Raw genomic sequence first — 19,756 nt, 5'->3', positions numbered from 1 at the left:
GTTTTGAGAGCCAGAATCTTACAGGTACGAGACTTAGATATCCTATCGTAGCAAATCTTCGTTTTAACGAGAGGGAACCTCTCGGTGTATTGCTGCCCTAACAAGAACAAATTGACTAGGAAATGACGAAGAAAACAGAAACAAAACAAAAGAGGGTATTTTTAAACAGCACCAAGGGCCACGAGCCCTATCTGGTGCCAGGTAAAGAAACAAAAACGCAGTGATCGATACCCAGTAGTCAAGCAGTCAAAGAATGAATTCAACACCAACGCTTTCATAATCATCAATATGCGGTGGCACCAAGGGTGGTACCATAGTAAAACAAAGAAAAGGTAGAGTAGAGGGGCGCTCAGAGTCGGCGTTTGGCTGTTTTACAGCTCGGAGAAACAAGTTTGCGTTGTCGTTGATGGCCTGTAGTGTTTTTGCGTTGTTGACGAGCCTTGATGTCTCGCCACCAACGAGTGATAACCTCCGTTGCCCGGATAATCTCACTCTTCGTTTTAACGACGGCCGCGCAATGGGCAGCAAGATCCTGTGCTATAGCGCGGCGCTGGGTATCTCGCCGGCCCAGGTGAGCTCGCCATGCGCGTTGAAGGATGGTGGCAGCCCGTGAATGCTTTGAGGCGGAGAGTAATCGAGAACAGAGAAATGCAAGAGCACCAAGAGTAAAGTTACGGTCGAGAATATGGGAAGTGGATCTCTTGGGAGAAACAAGTTGTGCTAATCTTTATTAGTGCGCGTCCAAAATATGGATCACCTTTCGTGAGCTGACTTACCGAATTGAGAGCTACAGCCCAGAAGTTTCAGACGCGACTCTAGTGACAGAGGATGCGGGGTGGCTGTCATGGTGCTGCGACAGGTACTTCCAGTGATGTATCGCTCGTATTCATCGACGATGCTTTCGTAAACCTTTCCGTTGGCAAAACCTGTGGTCATATTGGTAATGGACAGCCCTTTCAACGCAGCCAGAATTGAGGCCCACTGTTGAAGCATCCGAGCATGTTCATCACCATCGAGTTCGTCTCCAGAGAACCAACTTTCGCTCACGCATTTATCGTATCCAAATAGAGAAACAGCTTTTCGTTTGAGTCTTGCAATCTCCTTGCTGGCATCTTCCCAGTCGACCAGGCCGGCCAAGCCCCACTTGCTAACAAGCGCCCAGAAAAGAGCAATGGTTTTCTCTCGATAACCGTCCACGATGTCTTCAGCCCGAATGTCGTCCAAAAATAAGTCAGAACCTTTGATAGAGCCCAAAGCAGAAAGTGCCATCTGCACATTGTAAATCTTTGCGGCTCTGCTGGCGCATGGGTATTTGAGATGCTTCGACAGGGGCAAGTCAGCCTCATCGCCAAGTAGTGACAAAGCTTCTCCTGTGTGCAGCGTGACTTCGGTTTGGTCCTCAACATCGGATCGTACATGTTCCGAAGTAAAAAAGAGCACTTCAACGATTCGTGTCAACCGAACGCCATCCCTGAGATCCACAGCAATGTTGTTGATCTGATAGTTGTACTCCTGCAACTTGTGTTGCTTGTATGTCAAGTGACAGCCAAGATGACCCAAGGGCTTGGACATATCACCACAAGAAGGAAGTAACACACGGGCTAGGGCCTGGAGCACCTCAACAGAAGATTTGAAAGGAGAACTTTGTACAAACAGCCGCCGAGGAAGACTTGTACCGCGACTCTGCTTTGCTTGATCTAGAATGACGACAAGGATGATGCTGCGAAGCACCGTTCGCCGATAAGCTCTCGCCTGAGCCTCCATCGGGATATCCCTAGAGTCAGACACCATGTGGTCCATGTCATCATTGTGAAGTAGAAACGAATCAAGAAACCCTTCCAATTTGCGAATGATGACTTTGCGACCCTTCATAGCGTTTTCATCGGGCCCGTCAAAGTCACGTTCAAGAAAAGTAGGATTATTGGAAATTTTTCGACCGATCACTGTTTCCGCAGCAGCCACTAAAGCACGAAGGTCGTAGGATTGGACCCATATGTCGAGGAACTTTCGGCGAAGACCGACATCCTGTTTAAGTCGACCGTAGCGGGTGACAAGTTCTTTCGGAATGCTCAAAGTTCCACATGATAATGATGCCTGGAGTCGCTTGTGAAGCTGGGCGAAAAAATCGGTATGGTAGATCTCAAGCATCTCCAGTCGAAGAGCATTTGGTCCACACGGAGTTGAATCGCCATTAGTACATTCTAGCAAGGAGTTGACAAGTTGTGTAATAACAGTCTCCTGGTGGTGGAGCCAATTGTCCTCGTACAGAGCAGGTTTCGCGGTGTTCTCGACCAACATTGGATACTCTTGGTTGAGGTTCTTGAGCTTGGTGGAAATATGTCCCAAATTAGAAGACCGGAGTGATCTGGAGTGATCAACTCGGCTCGAGGTGGTAGAGGCATGGAAATTGAGAGGCAGTGGGCTCTTCATTGTTTCCTTCGACCTAGTAAGGCTATGTTTCTCTCGAGCAGAGGGTGACCGGGACATCAGTGTGTTGTTCTGCCTCTCCCCAAGAACGCCGCGGGCTGGTGCATTTTGCTTCGGTACTTTTGTAGAAGGCTGAGTAGCTTTGGCAGGTCTTGCTCGCTGGTCGATATTATGTTGGGTGGATTTCGAGGTAGAGACGATGCTGGCCCGCTTGGGTTTTAGCGAAGAAGTTGATTGGAGAGTGTGCTTTTTCTCAATTTCAGCAAGTGCACCAGGTGGAATGTTTTCCTTTCCACCATTCTTGCCAGCAATATCGACTCGTATGGCAGCTTCCTGTGCAATCTTCGTGCTCGGTTGCAGAGGAGCTCTACGTGCAGATGTCACCATTGATTTTCGAGCTTGGCGCTTTGCGATCTGGGCCTCTAACGTGTTGACTTGGGCGTCTTCCGTCATCTTGGATAGCGTTGTGGTCTGCTGTTTTTTAAGCGGACTGAATAGTCCCATGAAAACGCTAGCCACAGTAGTGTCATCCGGCGGGATGTACACAGTATTTCGTCGTACGTCCCTTTTCAAAGCATCTTTGTGGTCATGGCGATGTTTGTTGTCGGTATGACGGATCTCTTTGGAGTGAGCAACGGCCTCATCGTTGGTTTCCGTTTCATGCCGTTGCGTCTTAGGTTGAGCTTCCATCTCTATCTTATTTGGACGGGAGGGCGGACTCGGGGCGAAGTTGACCTTCGGGCGAAAACGTTGGGCGGGCTGAGCAAGCAGCGACGACTTGCGTCCCGAGGGCGAATTTGCCAAAGTATTCGGTCTTCTGCGTTTCTCTGCTGGGCCGGCTGGCCTATTCATCACATCGTCGTGTATTTGGAAAGTTGGGCCGGTACGGTTGGCCCGTCGAGGACGAGCCCCGGTCAAGATTGGTGCTCGAATTTCGGTGGTATACTCGAGCTGTGTTGTAGCTTCGAAGGCCAAGTCGCCGTCCATGAAACTGTCAAATGTCTCACTGCCACCACACGAGGATCTCGACCTTGATGGGCAAGGGGTGAAAGCTTCCCCGAGGAGCCCGGACATGGCGAAGAGATAACCGGGGCTGCAAGTTGAGAGTGTGGGGGGTGATCTATGAATGCATAGATAAGATGAGGAGGAGGAACTGTGGAGGAGGTAAGTCCCCTAGTAGGTAGTACTCGTAGATCTGGGTGGGCAACCCTTGCAGGATGTTGATCTCGGGGAGAAGCGGTGAGTTGTGTGGGTGACTTGAGAATTTCGAAATCGAAGAAACAGAGGATAACCAGCGAATTTGAAAACGATCCCAAGTTTGAGTGACACGACACGACAATCGGCACTCACGCGCAGCCCCGCGTGTCTGCGTGCCTCGCCGTGGCTACCCATTTTGATTGGATCTGTTGACAATCGTCGTTGTCCAGGGCAACTGTGATTACCTCATCATCGCGGGGCATGGATCACGTGATGGACAGTGTAACAATAGCATCACGTGCACTTAGGCATTTATCTATGCCATTACTGCATAGCATAAGTATGCACCATCACCAGTATTTACGAGGTATATTCCCCCCATAAAGGCTGTACATGAGTCTACACTATGCACGGAGTACCAGGAAGAGTAAAATTCAACATTCACGGGCTAGACTTGGCCATGTACATATGAGATCCACCGGGCAGTGTATGTACACTAACCTTGGGAAGGGTTGGCCGCGGACTCCGACGCAGGTACCTGGTCAGGTCTAATGTCCCATATGTACTCCGTACTCCGTACTGCAAGGAAAATTCCCTGCAATTCTACCAGTAGTCCAGTTGATCATAATATTAGAATGTGGCCCAAGAGCCATCTTTCAAGCAATCCGTACCAATCACAATTCAAGAATATCCACGTCGAAAAGCAACAAAGCCAACCATGACATCGCGAAAAGGAGGCGAGTGGGTCCTGCCCTAAATTAAACTCTCGTGACCTCTCCTTTTCCCAGACATTCAACGTGGCTGTTACCAGTACTTACATTCCTTGACCGTTTCACTTGTCTATGACCTCAGCTCGCCTTTCTTTGTGACTGGAGAGTGTTGCCCGTCTGACAATGTGCCAGTAGGCGCGCGCCTTACCCCGATCTCGAACCGAACCTCGTTCCTACGCCACCACCCCTCCGATCATCTCCTCGTCAACGCGCCCGCCCCCTCCGTTCCATTCCTCCCTTCGCCCCGGAATGAGTGCTGGCCATGGAGTCCCTCATATATGAAAATTCGCCTTTGGCTGACTACCTCCAAGGTTCGTGCCTTTCCTCCCGCGCAGAAATACCACCGCAACGGCCGACGGAGGCTGACTTGCTCACAGGAGAGGGAGACCAGGAGGAGAGCTGGCCCGTGGAGGAAGCACACAGTGAGGACGAACAAGCTGCACAGTCTACAGACTTTGCCCCGCGAGGAGCGTCACGTTTTCAAGATCGAGTCCGGAATAAGCTGCCGAAGCCATTGGACCTGAAGAATACGCGTCAGGGAGTGGTTGTTGAGAAGCTTTACGGCGCTTGCTCGGTACGATCCCCCCCATTGCTATCGCCTAGTGCTTCGTCTCGACGACATACTAACAGCGCTACTTGCTAGTCCGCACTCAATGCTCGCCTCGGCCGAGGTGACAACGAGAGATTCTTGGAACAGTTCGGATACGTTATTGTCGCTTCTCAGCTTTTGAACGAACACAGTGCCCCCTCCTATACATCGGCCGCCGATGTTGCCTCCGCATCACAACCGTCAGAGCTTCCTTCTCTATCGACAACATTCGGACTTCACGGTGCTGTTGTTACAGCCGCGACCTCTTTTTCAATCGTATGGCTGCTACACTGGGGACGCTCGAAGACGGGAACCGGGCTCAACCTCAGAAGAGTTGGCGTTCTATTGATTTTAGTTCCCGTGCTGGGGGTCTTCTTCTATGCCTTCGCCAAGAGACAGTGGCTCAAGTTTCTGAGGCATCAAGCGGTGGATGCTGCGGGGACCTTTGTCGGAAACGCACAAGGGTTCGACTCGGCTGCATCGGCTTCGGTGGTCTTCATTCAGGAAGTGGAGCTCGTTTCGAGAGGATACAGGATGTAGGATGATCCCCACTTTCATAATTGCTGGAATGCTTATTGACCATCTTTTCAGAAGCACCCCCCTGCCGCCAATTAGTCGGCTCGAAGATCAGGTCCAGACTCGGCGCTGCCTGCGACTTCGCCGAGCCGTTTCAGAATGCTTCTGGTCGATGCTTGAACGCTATGTCCAGTCACAAAATGCTTTGCGGCCACTCACAGATGACGCTAATTTGGCTAAATATTATGATATCTACGACATTGCACTGGATGATCTCGAAGCGATCGAAGCCAGTCTATCCCATCGAAATATGGATGACCAGTATTCGCTGCGCTCTTTACGAGATCTTTTCGGCAAATTATATACCATGAGAAAGAGCGTCTTATGTTGTCTACTCGCACTGAGTGCCGATGGAGGTGGTTCGGATATCACTAGATGGAGCTCCGCTGTGGAGGAAATGCGTGAACTTGCTGCAGTTACCGGGTTGAGCATGACCAAGATGTCTAATATCCTCAACGAAGAGGACAGTGAGTTTTTACTTCTCCACCCCTACCCAGAGCTCCAGCTAATCCTTTGCAGGGGATGCAATTCCTCCATCTCCTCTGCCCTCGATCTCTCCAAGCAAGGAGCACATGCGCGCGCAATTTCGGCGACTCAACTCCTTATCGCAAGGTGTCCGATCCTTGCATGCAAAGATGCACATTATCTGCGAGGAGACCAATGCCACCATGGACCACTCTGACCCCAACGACTTCGAGACCACGCTTCTTGCACAATACGAAGCAGTTGGAAGTGACCTCCGCGGGCTGCTCCAAGAGTGGGAGACGAGTAAACTTGCCCTCATCCACAGCCAAGATCGTCTCAGTGCTACCGACCGTTCGCGACCTTCGAGCACGACCCTGCCAGTATCGCCCACGCCTAGTCTCGGTGGTGTTACAGCGGTTGAGGGCAGCCCCACTGACGCTCTTAAAGCCTTGAATGGTGATTTCCGCCCAGACCTCACTCACAGCTTTGATGATGAAGAAATATTTGAGGCTGTCGTGCTTCCCACTTCGAGGAATAAGAGAGCATCGCTGACTCGGGATGAGCGCCTGGCGCGTGTCCGAGAAGAGCGTGTCAGGCAAGCAACTGCTCGAGAGAAAGTGGATGCCAACACGAATATGCTCAAGGAATTGGAGATGGTTATCAAGCAACGGCCCGGCAACAACTCTTCCAAACGAGTGACAAGTATTTAGGCGGTTGCTCGCCCTACTGTCCTCCCTTCCCTTCCGAACCAATGCATGGCTTTTGAATCGCCACTAGTTGGAATTGTAACGATATTTTAATGACCAACATAGAAGGAACCCGGCGAATACGGTGTTTTCAGGGATTCTATCATTTTGCTTTTTCTTTGCTTTCTTCTTCGCGCTCCCTGCTCAGGACCTACCTATGGCCTGTTTTTTTTTTTTTTCTTTTGTACATCTACAGAGCTCCAAGCTCAAATTGTCTTCGCTGTTCTTATATCCAGGTGCTGGGTATTTGAATTTAGCTACAGTGTATATTGCAAATTCTCTGCCAAGCAAACTTTTTTCCAATATTCGACCATCATTTCTTTCGTATTGAATCCTATAGTTACAGTGGTGTTGCAAAAGTTTGAAACCCCCTATTGCCCGCCATTATCGACCGCCTTCTAATGGCAGACTAGTAGCTACCTAAGATGGAAGGAATAGGCCAAGCTATCCCATCTCAGGTAGCTACTAGTCCCCCTCAAGTAGGCGGAGACCAGGACGGTCAGCAGGGGGTTTCAAACTTTTGCAACACCACTGTAGCTATGACAAGAAATAATGCGTAGGCAGAAGTCATCTTGGTGCCTGAGGCCTTCACTCGAACCCAATTAGGGCATATAGTGTGGCGCGCTCGAGGCTTAGTGGGGACGCGTGCACGCGCCGCGACCGCGATTGTCTTATTTCAGACCGCTGTCCTTTCTTCTGTCATTACTCTTCCACGATCATCTTCCACCGTTCATCACCGTCAATTCGACGCCGTTTGCCGCTCATTCCCCCCGGAACCTCTCCTCTGTTCATCTAATACCCCTCACAAATACCCCTCTTCACCAGTGCGTCCAGAAATCCCGATTGTGTGCGAAGCCCAACTAACACATTGAAAACAGTGTTGGAAGCCCGCCTCGAGCAAGCCAGTCTGCTGAAGCGCGTAAGTGATGCAATGGGATATTTCCGTTCATGCTTGGATCCATAGTTAACACTCTTTCCATTAGGTCGTCGACGCCATCAAGGACCTGGTTCAGGACTGCAACTTCGACTGTAATGACTCTGGTATCGCCCTCCAGGCCATGGACAACTCCCATGTTGCCCTGGTCTCCATGCTTCTCCGCGCAGAGGGCTTCTCCCCATACCGCTGCGACCGCAACATCGCTCTCGGCATCAACCTTAGCTCCCTGACCAAGGTTCTGCGTGCCGCCCAAAATGAAGATATTCTCACCCTCAAGGCGGAGGACTCCCCCGATGCCGTTAACCTGATGTTCGAGAGCGCTGAGACCGACCGTCTGAGCGAGTATGATATCAAGCTTATGGACATTGACCAGGAGCACCTGGCCATTCCCGAGACTGACTACGCTGCTACCGTCGAGATGCCCGCTGCTGAGTTCCAGCGTATCTGCAGAGATCTGAACGCTCTGTCAGAGTCCGGTAAGTCGACCCATGATGAAGATCGAGCGCACAATCGCTGTGAGAAAAAAAGTGCTCATATTTCTTTTCCCCCTAGTTGTTATTGAGGCCAGCAAGGAGGGCGTCAAGTTCTCCTGCCAGGGTGACATCGGTAACGGCTCCGTCACCATTCGCCAGCACACCAACGTCGACAAGCCCGATCAGAATGTCACTATCAACCTCTCCGAACCCGTCGCCCTGACCTTCTCCCTTAAGTACCTTGTCAACTTCTGCAAGGCGTCCAACCTCTCCTCCTCCGTAACACTCCACCTTTCCCAGGAAGTTCCTCTGCTCGTTGAGTACGGTCTCGGTAGCGGTCACCTGCGCTTCTACCTGGCGCCTAAGGTACAGCCCCGCACTCGTCAATGTACACGAACCAGACTAATTCAGATCTACAGATTGGTGACGAGGAGTAAAGGACGTGACCTAGTCAGTCCAGAAAATACCACACGACGCCCCTATGATAATGGAAAACCTCTGACGGTGGCAATGAATTCTCTTTTTCTGCGATGTGTCCCGGGAATAGAAGGGACGGCATATTTTTCCAATGATTATTTCGAAATACAATTCGAGCGGTCTAATTTCACTAGGCTTACAAGCTACACTACATTTTCTCCTGGGTAATTAAAAGTAAAAATGCCGTACTTCGAATAGCTAGTACGAGGAGATCATTGACGCTTTCTTTGAGTAAAAAAAGTCTTAAGTCTATGGATATGGAACTGGAACGAAGGAAATCTGCGCGCGGCAGTCCACTTCGGTTTTATCCAACAAAAACATCCAAGATAAACCCCCAACATCACCATGTCCGACTCGAATCCCAGAGAGAGACCTAGCAGGAACACGGCCCGCAACCCACAATTAGCAAGTCGCCAAAAAAAATCCATCCAATTCAGCCCCACCCGACGCAGCGCACAGCGCACACGCCAAAGAAATACGGCAGGAAAGAACAAAGCGAAAACTGACCTGAGAAGAAAAAAAGATGAAGCACCACCCCCACCAGAATGATCGGAATCGAATGATACCATCCTCTCCCCTTTTATCCCAGGGCCGAAGCACAAGAACAAAAACAGAAGAGGAGATAGGTATGCTGCGTATTGCACTAAAGTGTTTTCACACACAATCTCCGCACCGACTCTCCCATGGGGAAACCACCAGTCAAAGACCAGTGCCCCGATGTTTCTGATGCCGAGTGCAGGTGTAGATCACACCAGGCCCTCGCGGGCAGTACCGGCGCTCATTCTTCCGGGGAAGACTGAGCGTGGGTTGGATGTTGAAGATTCCTCCGAATTTCTCATTTGCGAGTGGTCTCGGTTGTGAGTTGGACTCACGAACCGAGGACAGGGACAGAGTCCTTCTGCCGTGTGTAGCAAAGAAACGCAGCATGATGGGGGTGATGCTTGGAGAAGAAAGAAGAAAGAAGTTGTGACTCCGAGTTGAGAATTTGTCGTGTATGTTGGGTAGACCGCCTTCTATGTTTGGTGTTAGTTGGAGATTTACTGCCAAGAGAGAACAGTCGCGTGGAATTGTTTTGACCAATTTCTTTCTTAGTGGTACTTTATGCTTTAATTTCTTTGCTTAAAAAACTTGTCTCTGTTGGACATATACCCTCTTTGCTCATAAGCTTCATCGTAGATTGTCATGTGTTTGGAATAGTAGTATGTGATACCGAGGTCAGAGTCGGCTTGTCGGTGCAGACGAGATCTCCTCAAATGAACGAACTATATACTGTCGACCTTCGATCTTCACCTTTCCCCCGGGAACCCTCCAGGAACTCTTTCCTTCTCCTTCAAATCCACCAGTTCGGGTCATGGACGGCAGCTTCGTCCCATTGACCCCAACCACATATCGATCCTTCCATCCTGAGCTCCATTCTTCTCGTCTAACACTGACATCAGCACCACTTTTACTCACAACCCAGTTTCCATTCGAATCCTTTGTTCGCTTATGGACCTGGGTTTGCTCTCAAGGCCAGATATGTTCCCCAAATCCGACCCAAAAATGTCTTAGTAAGGGTAGTCTCTCCTTCCCTCAATTCCCCATCATCCGACTCAAGAACCCATGACATGCCCCTCTTCGCGCCTTCAGGCCCTTCACGGAATGGAAGTTCTCTCCATATTTCTTCGTACTCGGTCACAGGAGCACCTGATCGATCAGGCCGAGGCATCGACCCAGTCTCAAGGTCGTCGCCATTTGGAAGGGTGACAAAGGTGCCACAGTCGGCACTTTCAAAGGAATTCTGAGAATCAAGCTCATGAGTGAACGAGACTTGGACTATGGCAATATTAGCTTTGCATTTATAAACAACTATAAGGTATCTGGGGACAGGGAGCGACGAACGGGGTTCTTGGCTTTCGATGAGCCGTTGACCGGCAATCGCCCAGTCTATCTTGCCAGTTGACTTTTCCATTCGCAGATCAAGATACCATTCACCCACGGACATGACGATTGTGTCTGTAGTCTCCTGGGCTGATTCTGGAAGCCATCGGATTGAAATGCGCGTGGAAAAGCGACATGCTGAGACGGGTGCATCGGGGCCTGCCATAGTGAAGAAAGAAATCGGAATTGAGGTTCGCTCCCTTTGATTGATAAAGGAAACCCTGGGAATTTATGATGAAAGATGAACCGGCAAGGTCCAACGGAAGTTGGGGATTCTAAATCGTCCCTAATCAATGCACTAGTTCCAGTGGTGAAGACAAATCGGGTATCTGGAGGAGATGAGGGGGTCCCCGCTCCGCGATTGCATTGGGGTTGTCCGCCCGCCTCCGCCCACTGTAAACGCCTCCTCATGACAGTGATACCTTCCACTGATACTTCTAAGGAGACCGAAGTTTCTCGCCAGTGACTGCTAAAATGGGAAGAAACATAGCCTGTGTATACCGAGCACCTTGCTGGAATGATACACATTGAGCGAGCTAATTCGTTAATATCGGCTTCATTGACTACACACACAGTGCTGACAAGACGATTTAATATCTATTGATGCGACATAGTATTATTTTTGATGAAATTCTTAATGTGTTAAAATTAGTATATAATTGCCTATCTACACTGGATATGAAGCAAATATTCAATACTAATATCAGCCATCTCGTATTGCTCCTACAGGTTGTGATTTTAGATATGCGAGAATACGAGCTTGCATGTCTGCCCCTTGGGTCTCGCAGAGATTATCTGATCATCCAGTTTCATAGATCCAGTCATATCTGGAGCAACAGTGGTCTCAAATCGAGAGTAAACCTCCTTCAGTAAAGTCTTCATTTCCACTAATGCCAGGCTGCTCTAGATTAGAAAATTGCAAAGAAGCGGAGGATGGTATCATCTCAACTTACTTCTTCCCCGTACACCCTCTCCCTCCAACCGCAAAAGCAAAGAAATTCCTATTCCTTTCAACTGCCCCCTTCATCTCAAGCCATCGATCCGGATAAAATCGATCCGGCTCTGGAAATACCTCGTCATCGCTGCGATGGACAGTATACGGCTGACAGCTAACGATAGCATGGGCCGGAATATAGTAGCCGTCAATGACACGTCCACCCGGGGGGCACATATCGTGGTAAAGACATTGGAATCGGCGGGAACAACGTAGGGCCTCTTTGATCACCGCATCGAGATAGACGAGGTTGTCTAAGGGTGCTTCCACAGGTGCATCCTTCAATTCCTGCTGCAGTCGTCGTTGAAATTTCATGTTCTGTGGCTGAGAAAGCTCCCACATCAAGAAGCATAGCCCATCTCCAGTCGTGTCAATACCTGCTGCCATATGGTCTTTGCACTCTGCTGCGGCTTGCATGGGCTCGAGATTAGACTCTTTCCGCTTGAGCTTTTCCAGTAAACTGTGACCATCCAATTCAACTTGATCAGTCATGTCTAGGACATACTGGTTCGCCTTGGGAGCGCTGCGTGGATGAAGGATTTTAGGAAAATATGGCTCCAGTGCGGGAAGATAATAGGCCAGTAAGCTTTCTATATGAGAGTTAGGATGATATTATCTTTCAAGGATCAAGCGCGGTGCAACTTACTTTGGAGGCTTTGGTGGTAGGTCAGCTCCTGCATGATCTCAAAATCTTTCTTTAGATTCAAAGATTTCAGTCCCCCAGGACTAAACATAAAATGAGTAACGCAATCCACTGCGTAGCAGTGAAGCAATACCTACTACAATTAGCCATATAGCCACAAAGGAGAACGATAGAAATATTCACATAGACGTCCACACTAGCTTTGCCTGCTTCAGCACACTGCGCTACAAAAGTCATCGCGCGTTCATGGATAGCTGCCAGGGGTTTCGCTTTCATGACGTTAGTCATGGCGTAGCGCTCAGCAAAAAGACGTTTTCTCTTGCTGTGCTATGTGAAGTCAGTATCGGAATTTCCCATATCTGTCAGGATTCGAATCACCTCATCTTTCGGCAATGTAGAGAACATCGTCTTGATTCTGAATTGTTTGAATAGGGTATAAAACTCCGTCTTGTCATAGCCACTACCCCCAGAAGCGTAGATTTCCTTTATAGCATCAAGGCTTGTGAAGGAGACTTCGTTAGTCCCTAGTCGCACAACAGGACCGTACTGCTGATGGAGACGATGGACCGATTCTCGGCGATTTGCTGTAAACTCTTGATATTTGATCCATAGACTCGTGAACCGTGTGTACCAAGGGCCTGGTATTTTAGTCAAGGGTGTCCAGAACCCTGGACCAATATAATACCCGATGAAAAAGATTAATACTGCCCAGATAGCGAGCATGATGTTCGTTTAATTCATAAGATCGAGCTTAATGGAAGGAAATAATGGTTGCGATGTATGAGAGATGAGCGAGCTCCAAGCAGCCGTATTGCTAATTTATAGTCAAAATATTTTTGGACGAGGTAATGTGCTAAATCATGGACGGATGACAATTGAAGCATGCCGATCCGACAAGGTTAGTCGGTTGCTGGCGAAGAGGGGTGCGGGGAAACCAAATAGCACGCGCTGAATGGCCCGAGATTGGCCTAATAACATGAGCATGACAGGAAAGGTAACTGGAGGAGATCTCTAAGCTAACAAGACTACTTGACTCAAGTCTTCAATCTGGCTCGGCCTTCAAGTGGGCACATAGCTCACTGTTGTTGACGTTGAGGCCTTGGAATGGTACCTGCGTGTGATTATCCATTTACTATTAGCTATGAAGATAAAATTGCGTGTTTCCATCAATCAGGTCGCTAAAGTTTTGCCCTGCGTCTGCATCATCGTCGCCGCTTGAAGAACCAAGTGACACCTCGATTTCCGAGTCCTCATCGTCAGAGCTTCGATTATCGGAGGACATAATCCATCTGGTACTGCTTTCCAGACGAGCATTCTGTATGTCCTTGGGGTGCCAAAATATGAACTCAAGCTTTTTCGTCCTAAGGGCGAAAATATGTTCCCCGGCACTGTACATCGATTCGCTGACTTACAGCCATTCTTCATGTTTGCGGAAAGTCCAGCTTGGATAAGTGGGTTCTCTGGAAAGCCCAGTGCCGTATTTATAGGAACCGAAACACCACCACCATTGTTCGAGATTAATGCCAGGCCCTCTGCAGTTGTGATAGGTCGGTTTCAATTTCCCATGTCAGTGGTACGGTTGATCCAGCTAGTTTCGGAGCAACCTCTATGTATTGCTTTTCGTTTGATGGTCTCTGGGGGGAAATTGGTCCCGATACGGAATGGAATAGGATCTCGCGCGTCTAGCTTGACCCTGGTTAGTGCACACCTTCATAACGATTTAAACTTAATTTCATAACACTCAACTATTCTACTGTAGACTTTTGGGATTCCACGACCCAAGATATTCACCTGGAGTGTATATCTTATCTCCGCGGCGATCCAATTCTGCCGGCTGATGGAGGAAGTCGTCGTGACAAATGTATCTTGTTCTTTCGCCTTTTCCAGTGCTTGCTAATGATTCGTGGAAGTGAACTAGTCACCTTTTTTTTGGTTTGATTGGGAGCAATCAGAGGCTTGAGGAAACTGATGAAAACAGAAGATTAGTATTCAAGAACTGGCCATGCTGGAACGAGGGCTTACCGGGATGGAGAATCCAAAAATATGCCTTCCTGCTCTCATAGTTCGTCCTTTGCATGTTTTAAATCCGGATTCAGTATCGGGAGAAAGGATCCAGAGAGTGGACTGGAGTATCTTTCGACGATTTAGTGTATAGTCAAATGTGACATTTGGGGAGCTGATACCCTATGAGTCTCCTCTTTCCTTGAATTTAATGTTGATATCGCAATACCAGAAAGAGTCACAGAAATGTTTGATATTTTAACCGAAGACGAAGCATCGATAACTACTTTACCTGTGACTGTATCTTGATAAGTAAATATGAAATCATTGCGATCCAGTTCAACGTGGGCCACCATAGTTAGGCGCCGCGCTGGAGATGTTCTGTACCTCAAATGCATAGAATGAACCTCACGCTTTTTTTCCAAATAAAGTTTAGACAGAATATCCGCTCAAGATATCTTTCGGTACTTACGGTCGCATAATTGTAGCATTTGTTTGACGCCCTACCATATGTATCCTTGCTACCCACACCTCCGAGGAAGACAGCTGTACAATTTCCACCGTGGGATGTTGTACCACCTTAGTCTCACCTATTCTTAGGAATAAAACGGTTCATGAATTGGTGATTTCTTTCCGTCGTAGATCAAGTCAAACAGATCCAGGCTACTTTTAAATGGGAGGCTACCAGTTTAAAATACAGTGTCTCCGTCATTTGTCGGCGGGCATAGACTGGCGGAGGCCCATCAATCACTCTTTTCTATTTGCTCAAATCAGATCCACATTAGCTGAAGTCCCTTCGGAATTCTCCGTAAATATACATGGTCCCATATCTAACTAGAATGACCTGGCATACGAGACTGTCCGAGGTCATGCCAAGAATGAGTGGATGAATCTACCCAATATCATTCTCGCCTTGAAAACATTTTCAAATAATCTTCTAATTCACTGATCTTACTTTTCTTTGAACTTTCTTTCTCAGCGAGGCACAGATCGTATTATGGATCACCACTCGAACCCACCACCTCCACCCCGGAGCTCACGCAGCCATGTCGTCCCCGGTGAACTCCTCGAGCCTCGTGAAGTAGGATCAAAATCAAAAACGAGAATCAACATTCCCACAAGCTAAATATTTTGACAGAGAAGTCCCGAAATCGATGAGCAGATTCAGACTAGCCAGCCTCTACTCCAGCTCCCGAACTCTTATCTAAGCCCGCCTTCCCATCCGCCTCCAGACCCGTATGGCAGTCCCGAACAGTCTCTCTGTGTCCCATTGCCACGATATCCATCACCGTATCGTACCAGTGCGACGCTTTCAGCAAGTTCATGCTATTCGGATGCACAAGATGGAGAGTTCCCCGCCCCGTCCGAACATCTCAATATTGAGACAGGCTCGACGACCTCGAAACGCTGGGCAGCACGACAGAGGGCTACATCGGGGATAATCAGGCGGTATCCTACACGTCGAATCAAGTTGGTCAAGGGAACGGTGTTGAGTGTCGACCACCCAGTTCCGAGTGCGATTCGGAATGCCGTGCAGCCTAAATACCGAGACCTGGAAGGGGGTTCGTCTGAGGAGTTCACACATATGCGATGTATGAAACCGACATCTACCATGGAACTAGGGGGCTAATTATAGTAGATACGGCAGCGACCTGCGATCCCGATGAATTCACATTGCAGCATGGGTACAATCTACGGCCGTCCATGTACAACCGACATACCGAAATGCTCATCGCAATTACCTACTACAATGAGGACAAAGTTCTGACAGCCAGAACCCTGCATAGCGTCATGCAAAACGTGCGTGATATAGTCAATCTCAAGAAAACGGAATTTTGGAACAAAGGAGGCCCGGCATGGCAGAAGATCGTTGTCTGTCTCGTATTCGACGGTATTAAGCCATGCGACAAGAACACTCTTGACCTACTGGCTACGGTCGGTATCTACCAGGACGGCGTGATGAAGCATGATGTTGACGGAAGAGAAACGGTTGCCCATATCGTAAGTCATTTCTTCTCCTGGTCATTATTTCCTGTTACTGGCAGCATAGGGCATTGACTTGGACCTCTGTATTAGTTTGAGTACACAACTCAATTATCAGTCACCCCGACGCAGCAACTAATCCGACCTTTGGGTGACGATCCAACAAATCTACCACCAGTTCAAATGATGTTCTGTCTCAAACAGAAGAACAGCAAGAAAATAAACTCACACCGCTGGCTCTTTAACGCATTCGGACGAATCCTGAACCCTGAGATATGTATCTTGATCGACGCCGGCACCAAACCTGGTCACAAGTCTCTTCTAGAATTATGGGAAACATTCTATAATGACAGACATCTCGGCGGCGCATGCGGCGAGATTCACGCCCTTCTCGGTCGTGGATGGAGAAACGTTCTCAATCCCCTGGTAGCAGCCCAAAATTTCGAATACAAAATTTCCAACATTCTCGACAAACCACTGGAAAGCAGTTTCGGCTATGTGAGCGTTCTACCAGGGGCCTTCTCCGCATATCGATATCGGGCTATCGTCGGCCGACCACTGGAACAGTACTTTCACGGTGATCATACGCTCTCTGAAAGACTTGGCAAGAAAGGAATTGAGGGAATGAATATCTTCAAAAAGAACATGTTTCTAGCAGAAGATCGGATTTTATGCTTTGAGTTGGTTGCTAAAGCAGGGTGTCAATGGAAACTCACTTACGTTAAGGCTTCAAAGGGAGAAACGGACGTCCCCGAGGGTCCAGCAGAGTTCCTCAGCCAACGGCGACGCTGGTTAAATGGCTCTTTCGCAGCGAGTCTCTATGCGACTATGCATTTTAACCGTATATATAGAAGTGGGCACAGTTACATTCGCTTGTTGGCTTTCCATGTGCAGCTGATTTACAATATCTGTCAGCTTGTTATGACGTGGTTCTCTTTAGGTATGCTCTCGGGATTTCTTTGATGTTTATTTCGCCCAGGTCAACGTTGATCAATCACAGTGTACTTATTCTCGAATAGCATCATACTGGCTCACTAGCTCTGTCATCATGGACATCGTCGGGACACCAAGTGCAGTCAACCACAATAAAAGTTGGCCATTCGGAGCAGATATCACTCCTATCTTGAATAACACGTTCAAGATAGGGTACCTGGTATTTCTCATGCTCCAGTTTATTCTGGCACTGGGAAACAGACCGAAGGGGTAAGCCTTACATTTTGGAGATACATATGGATATCTTATTTTTGAGCCAAGGCTGACTTCCCAAAGGACAAAACTGTACTACACTCTTTCCCTGATCTACTTTTCTTTAGTTCAGGCCTATATTCTTGTCCTATCCTTCTACTTGGTTGCGCAAGCACTCACAGGCGATAATCTGAAGTTCAACTTCTCCAACGGCGTCGGTGTATTCCTGACATCGTTCATTAACTCCACCGGTGGCCTTGTCTTGGTCGCACTGATATCCACCTATGGGATCTACTTGATAGCTTCCATTCTCTACCTCGATCCCTGGCACATGCTCACTTCGTCATGGGCATATTTTCTCGGCATGCCATCTTCGATCAATATACTGATGGTTTATGCATTCTGCAATTGGCATGATGTATCCTGGGCACGAAGGGTTCTGATAAGGCTGATGAACTACCATCAGCGCAGACGAAATCCGATGCACAGACGGCATTCGTCGAGGAGATTGACATGCCACAAGCTGATATTGATGTTCAATTTGAGCAAACGGTCAAGCGGGCTTTGGCACCGTGGCAAGAGCCAGAAGAAAAGGCCGAGGTCAATCTAGATGACTCTTATAAGTCCTTCCGGACGAATTTGGTGTTGTTGTGGACATTCAGCAACGGTCTTTTGGCATTGTGCATTAACAATGAAGGGTTCAAACAACTTTGCTTATCGGTACGTTAAATCGAAGAATTGGTTGGAAACCACCGAGCAGAAGAATGGCAGCTAATAATAGTAGACGACTTCGACGCTGCGCACTGCGTGGTATTTCAAGGTTATTCTCTGGGTACGTCGGGTCTTTCTATCTTTCGATTTTTCGGGGCACTCTGGTTTCTCGCGAAGACGAATGTGCTTTGCTGCTTCTACAGGCGTTGAAGACTGCTTTCCCTTTCAAATCGCGATATTACTGCTGTGGCAGTGGTTGGGGAGAAGGTGTAAATAATACTATATCTGGAGGACCATTTGTGTTTGTATAATGTTTTGAAATTTTGCCCAGAGATAGAGAATTTTCAGAATGGAATCTTGACTAGTCCCTCATTTCGATATGGGCCAACTTCTCACCACTCATCTACTGGCTCTTCTGCCACGCTGCATGTTTCCGGTACACATCACGACGGAAAACCTGCTTCAGGGTAGCTCCAACCTCCATGTCCAATGGTACCTTAGCCATAGGAGCACCAACACCACACAGCCCATTCTTACGATCAATAAACCAAGCAAGCGTCATCCCCCCACCCCAAGTCAAAGTTCGATCGCCATACCAACCATCCACATCTTCCAGAGTAAGTAAACCACCAAGACCAAATCCGCACCTTGTCTCAAGATCCACGCCAACACGGAAGAATTGACCGGCCGGAGATGCCAACGCCGCCTGGTGACTCTCCGTTGCTTCAGGGCCAAGTCTATGCTGAAACATCTCATCAACAGTCCCAGGCTCGAGTAATGTCCCATCATTAACCAGGACAGCGTGAAGAATTTTCGCAAAACTCGCAGCAGACATGAAAAGCCCATGACCGCCAAAATCTCCGCGGCCATGCGCGTTCATATCCCCGATACCAACAACCGCACGCCCAAGAGCATCAGGATCATCCGGATTCAAGTCAACAAGGCGTTCACGCAGATCGTCCCGTGATACGGGATAAAATTGCGCGTCGTGGATATCTAATGGATCAAAGATGCGCTTCTGCATTCTCTCTCCTAGACTGAGACCCGTCACGCGCTCGACAATTCTCCCCGCCCAGTCCAGACCAGGTCCATACATCCACCCTTTACCGGGCTGGAAGGTAAGCGGGTAGCAGAAAGTTTCCTCGACGTTCCGCTTCTGGCCTTCGTGCAGGGTTGGTTCGACGAATTTCTCACGCCACTGTGCGATCAGCGGGTTCAGGAAATAGTAATTTAAACCGTCGCTGTGCGTGAGGAGCATTTCCAGCGTGACGGGGCCATTGGCAGGTTCCAGGAGCGGGGTTTCGCCGTCTTCAGAAAACCCCGTGAGAACTTGTTTATTTGTCAGTTCTGGGGCGATGGTGGAGAGATCACCCGTAAGGCTGAGCAGGCCGTCATCGACGCATTGTAGGGCGGCGATGGCGGTGACTATCTTGGTGGCGGAGGCGAGGTAGATGACATCGTCTAGTTGCTGCGGGCGCTTTTCACCAGAGAGCAGAGTTCGCTCGCCAAAGGCTTGATTATAGGTGAAGTTGCCATCAGTGTCGGTTGCGCAGATGACACCGCCGTTGATCTGGCCTGCGTCGATGGCGGCTTGGAAGCTGGATTCGATGTCGTCGGGCATTGGAGAACTTGAGGTTCTCTCTTTGAGACTCTTTGAGATTT

General features: G+C 48.8%; 6 protein-coding genes across 6 annotated transcripts; 2 read left to right on the top strand and 4 right to left on the bottom strand.

Moving 5' to 3' along the window:
* Positions 1–349: 349 nt before the first annotated feature.
* Positions 350–3,501, bottom strand: sha1 (putative calmodulin-binding protein Sha1; the record flags this gene model as incomplete). The annotated part of the gene is made up of 2 exons (XM_056628105.1): positions 350–720; positions 777–3,501. 2 exons carry the CDS (start codon positions 3,499–3,501, stop codon positions 350–352), a joined length of 3,096 nt encoding a protein of 1,031 aa, XP_056490839.1.
* Positions 3,502–4,656: 1,155 nt separating this feature from the next.
* N7509_003467 (uncharacterized protein) lies at positions 4,657–8,617 on the top strand (the record flags this gene model as incomplete). The annotated part of the gene is made up of 8 exons (XM_056628104.1): positions 4,657–4,968; positions 5,038–5,519; positions 5,575–6,026; positions 6,079–6,726; positions 7,649–7,689; positions 7,754–8,183; positions 8,260–8,546; positions 8,600–8,617. The coding sequence occupies 8 exons, from the start codon at positions 4,657–4,659 to the stop codon at positions 8,615–8,617; spliced, it is 2,670 nt and encodes an 889-aa protein (XP_056490838.1).
* A 1,526-nt stretch (positions 8,618–10,143) lies between these two features.
* Positions 10,144–10,743, bottom strand: N7509_003466 (uncharacterized protein; the record flags this gene model as incomplete). The annotated part of the gene is made up of 1 exon (XM_056628103.1): positions 10,144–10,743. One exon carries the CDS (start codon positions 10,741–10,743, stop codon positions 10,144–10,146), a length of 600 nt encoding a protein of 199 aa, XP_056490837.1.
* A 572-nt stretch (positions 10,744–11,315) lies between these two features.
* N7509_003465 (uncharacterized protein) lies at positions 11,316–12,937 on the bottom strand (the record flags this gene model as incomplete). The annotated part of the gene is made up of 5 exons (XM_056628102.1): positions 11,316–11,475; positions 11,531–12,161; positions 12,218–12,325; positions 12,352–12,541; positions 12,593–12,937. The coding sequence occupies 5 exons, from the start codon at positions 12,935–12,937 to the stop codon at positions 11,316–11,318; spliced, it is 1,434 nt and encodes a 477-aa protein (XP_056490836.1).
* A 2,257-nt stretch (positions 12,938–15,194) lies between these two features.
* On the top strand, positions 15,195–18,304 carry N7509_003464 (Chitin synthase C; the record flags this gene model as incomplete). The annotated part of the gene is given in 8 exon segments (XM_056628101.1): positions 15,195–15,296; positions 15,354–15,807; positions 15,855–16,216; positions 16,292–17,138; positions 17,218–17,401; positions 17,468–17,801; positions 17,819–18,103; positions 18,155–18,304. Coding segments are annotated over 8 exon segments (2,718 nt in total), but the record flags the coding sequence as incomplete, so codon positions are not given.
* A 193-nt stretch (positions 18,305–18,497) lies between these two features.
* On the bottom strand, positions 18,498–19,715 carry N7509_003463 (serine hydrolase domain-containing protein; the record flags this gene model as incomplete). The annotated part of the gene is made up of 1 exon (XM_056628100.1): positions 18,498–19,715. One exon carries the CDS (start codon positions 19,713–19,715, stop codon positions 18,498–18,500), a length of 1,218 nt encoding a protein of 405 aa, XP_056490834.1.
* Between the last annotated feature and the right edge of the window lie 41 nt (positions 19,716–19,756).

Source organism: Penicillium cosmopolitanum, assembly GCF_028827165.1.
Source record: "Penicillium cosmopolitanum strain IBT 29677 chromosome Unknown utg000005l:1.0-4006212.0:1.0-4009387.0, whole genome shotgun sequence".
NCBI classification, from domain to species: domain Eukaryota; kingdom Fungi; phylum Ascomycota; class Eurotiomycetes; order Eurotiales; family Aspergillaceae; genus Penicillium; species Penicillium cosmopolitanum.
This window is presented reverse-complemented; position numbering and strand designations above follow the sequence as displayed.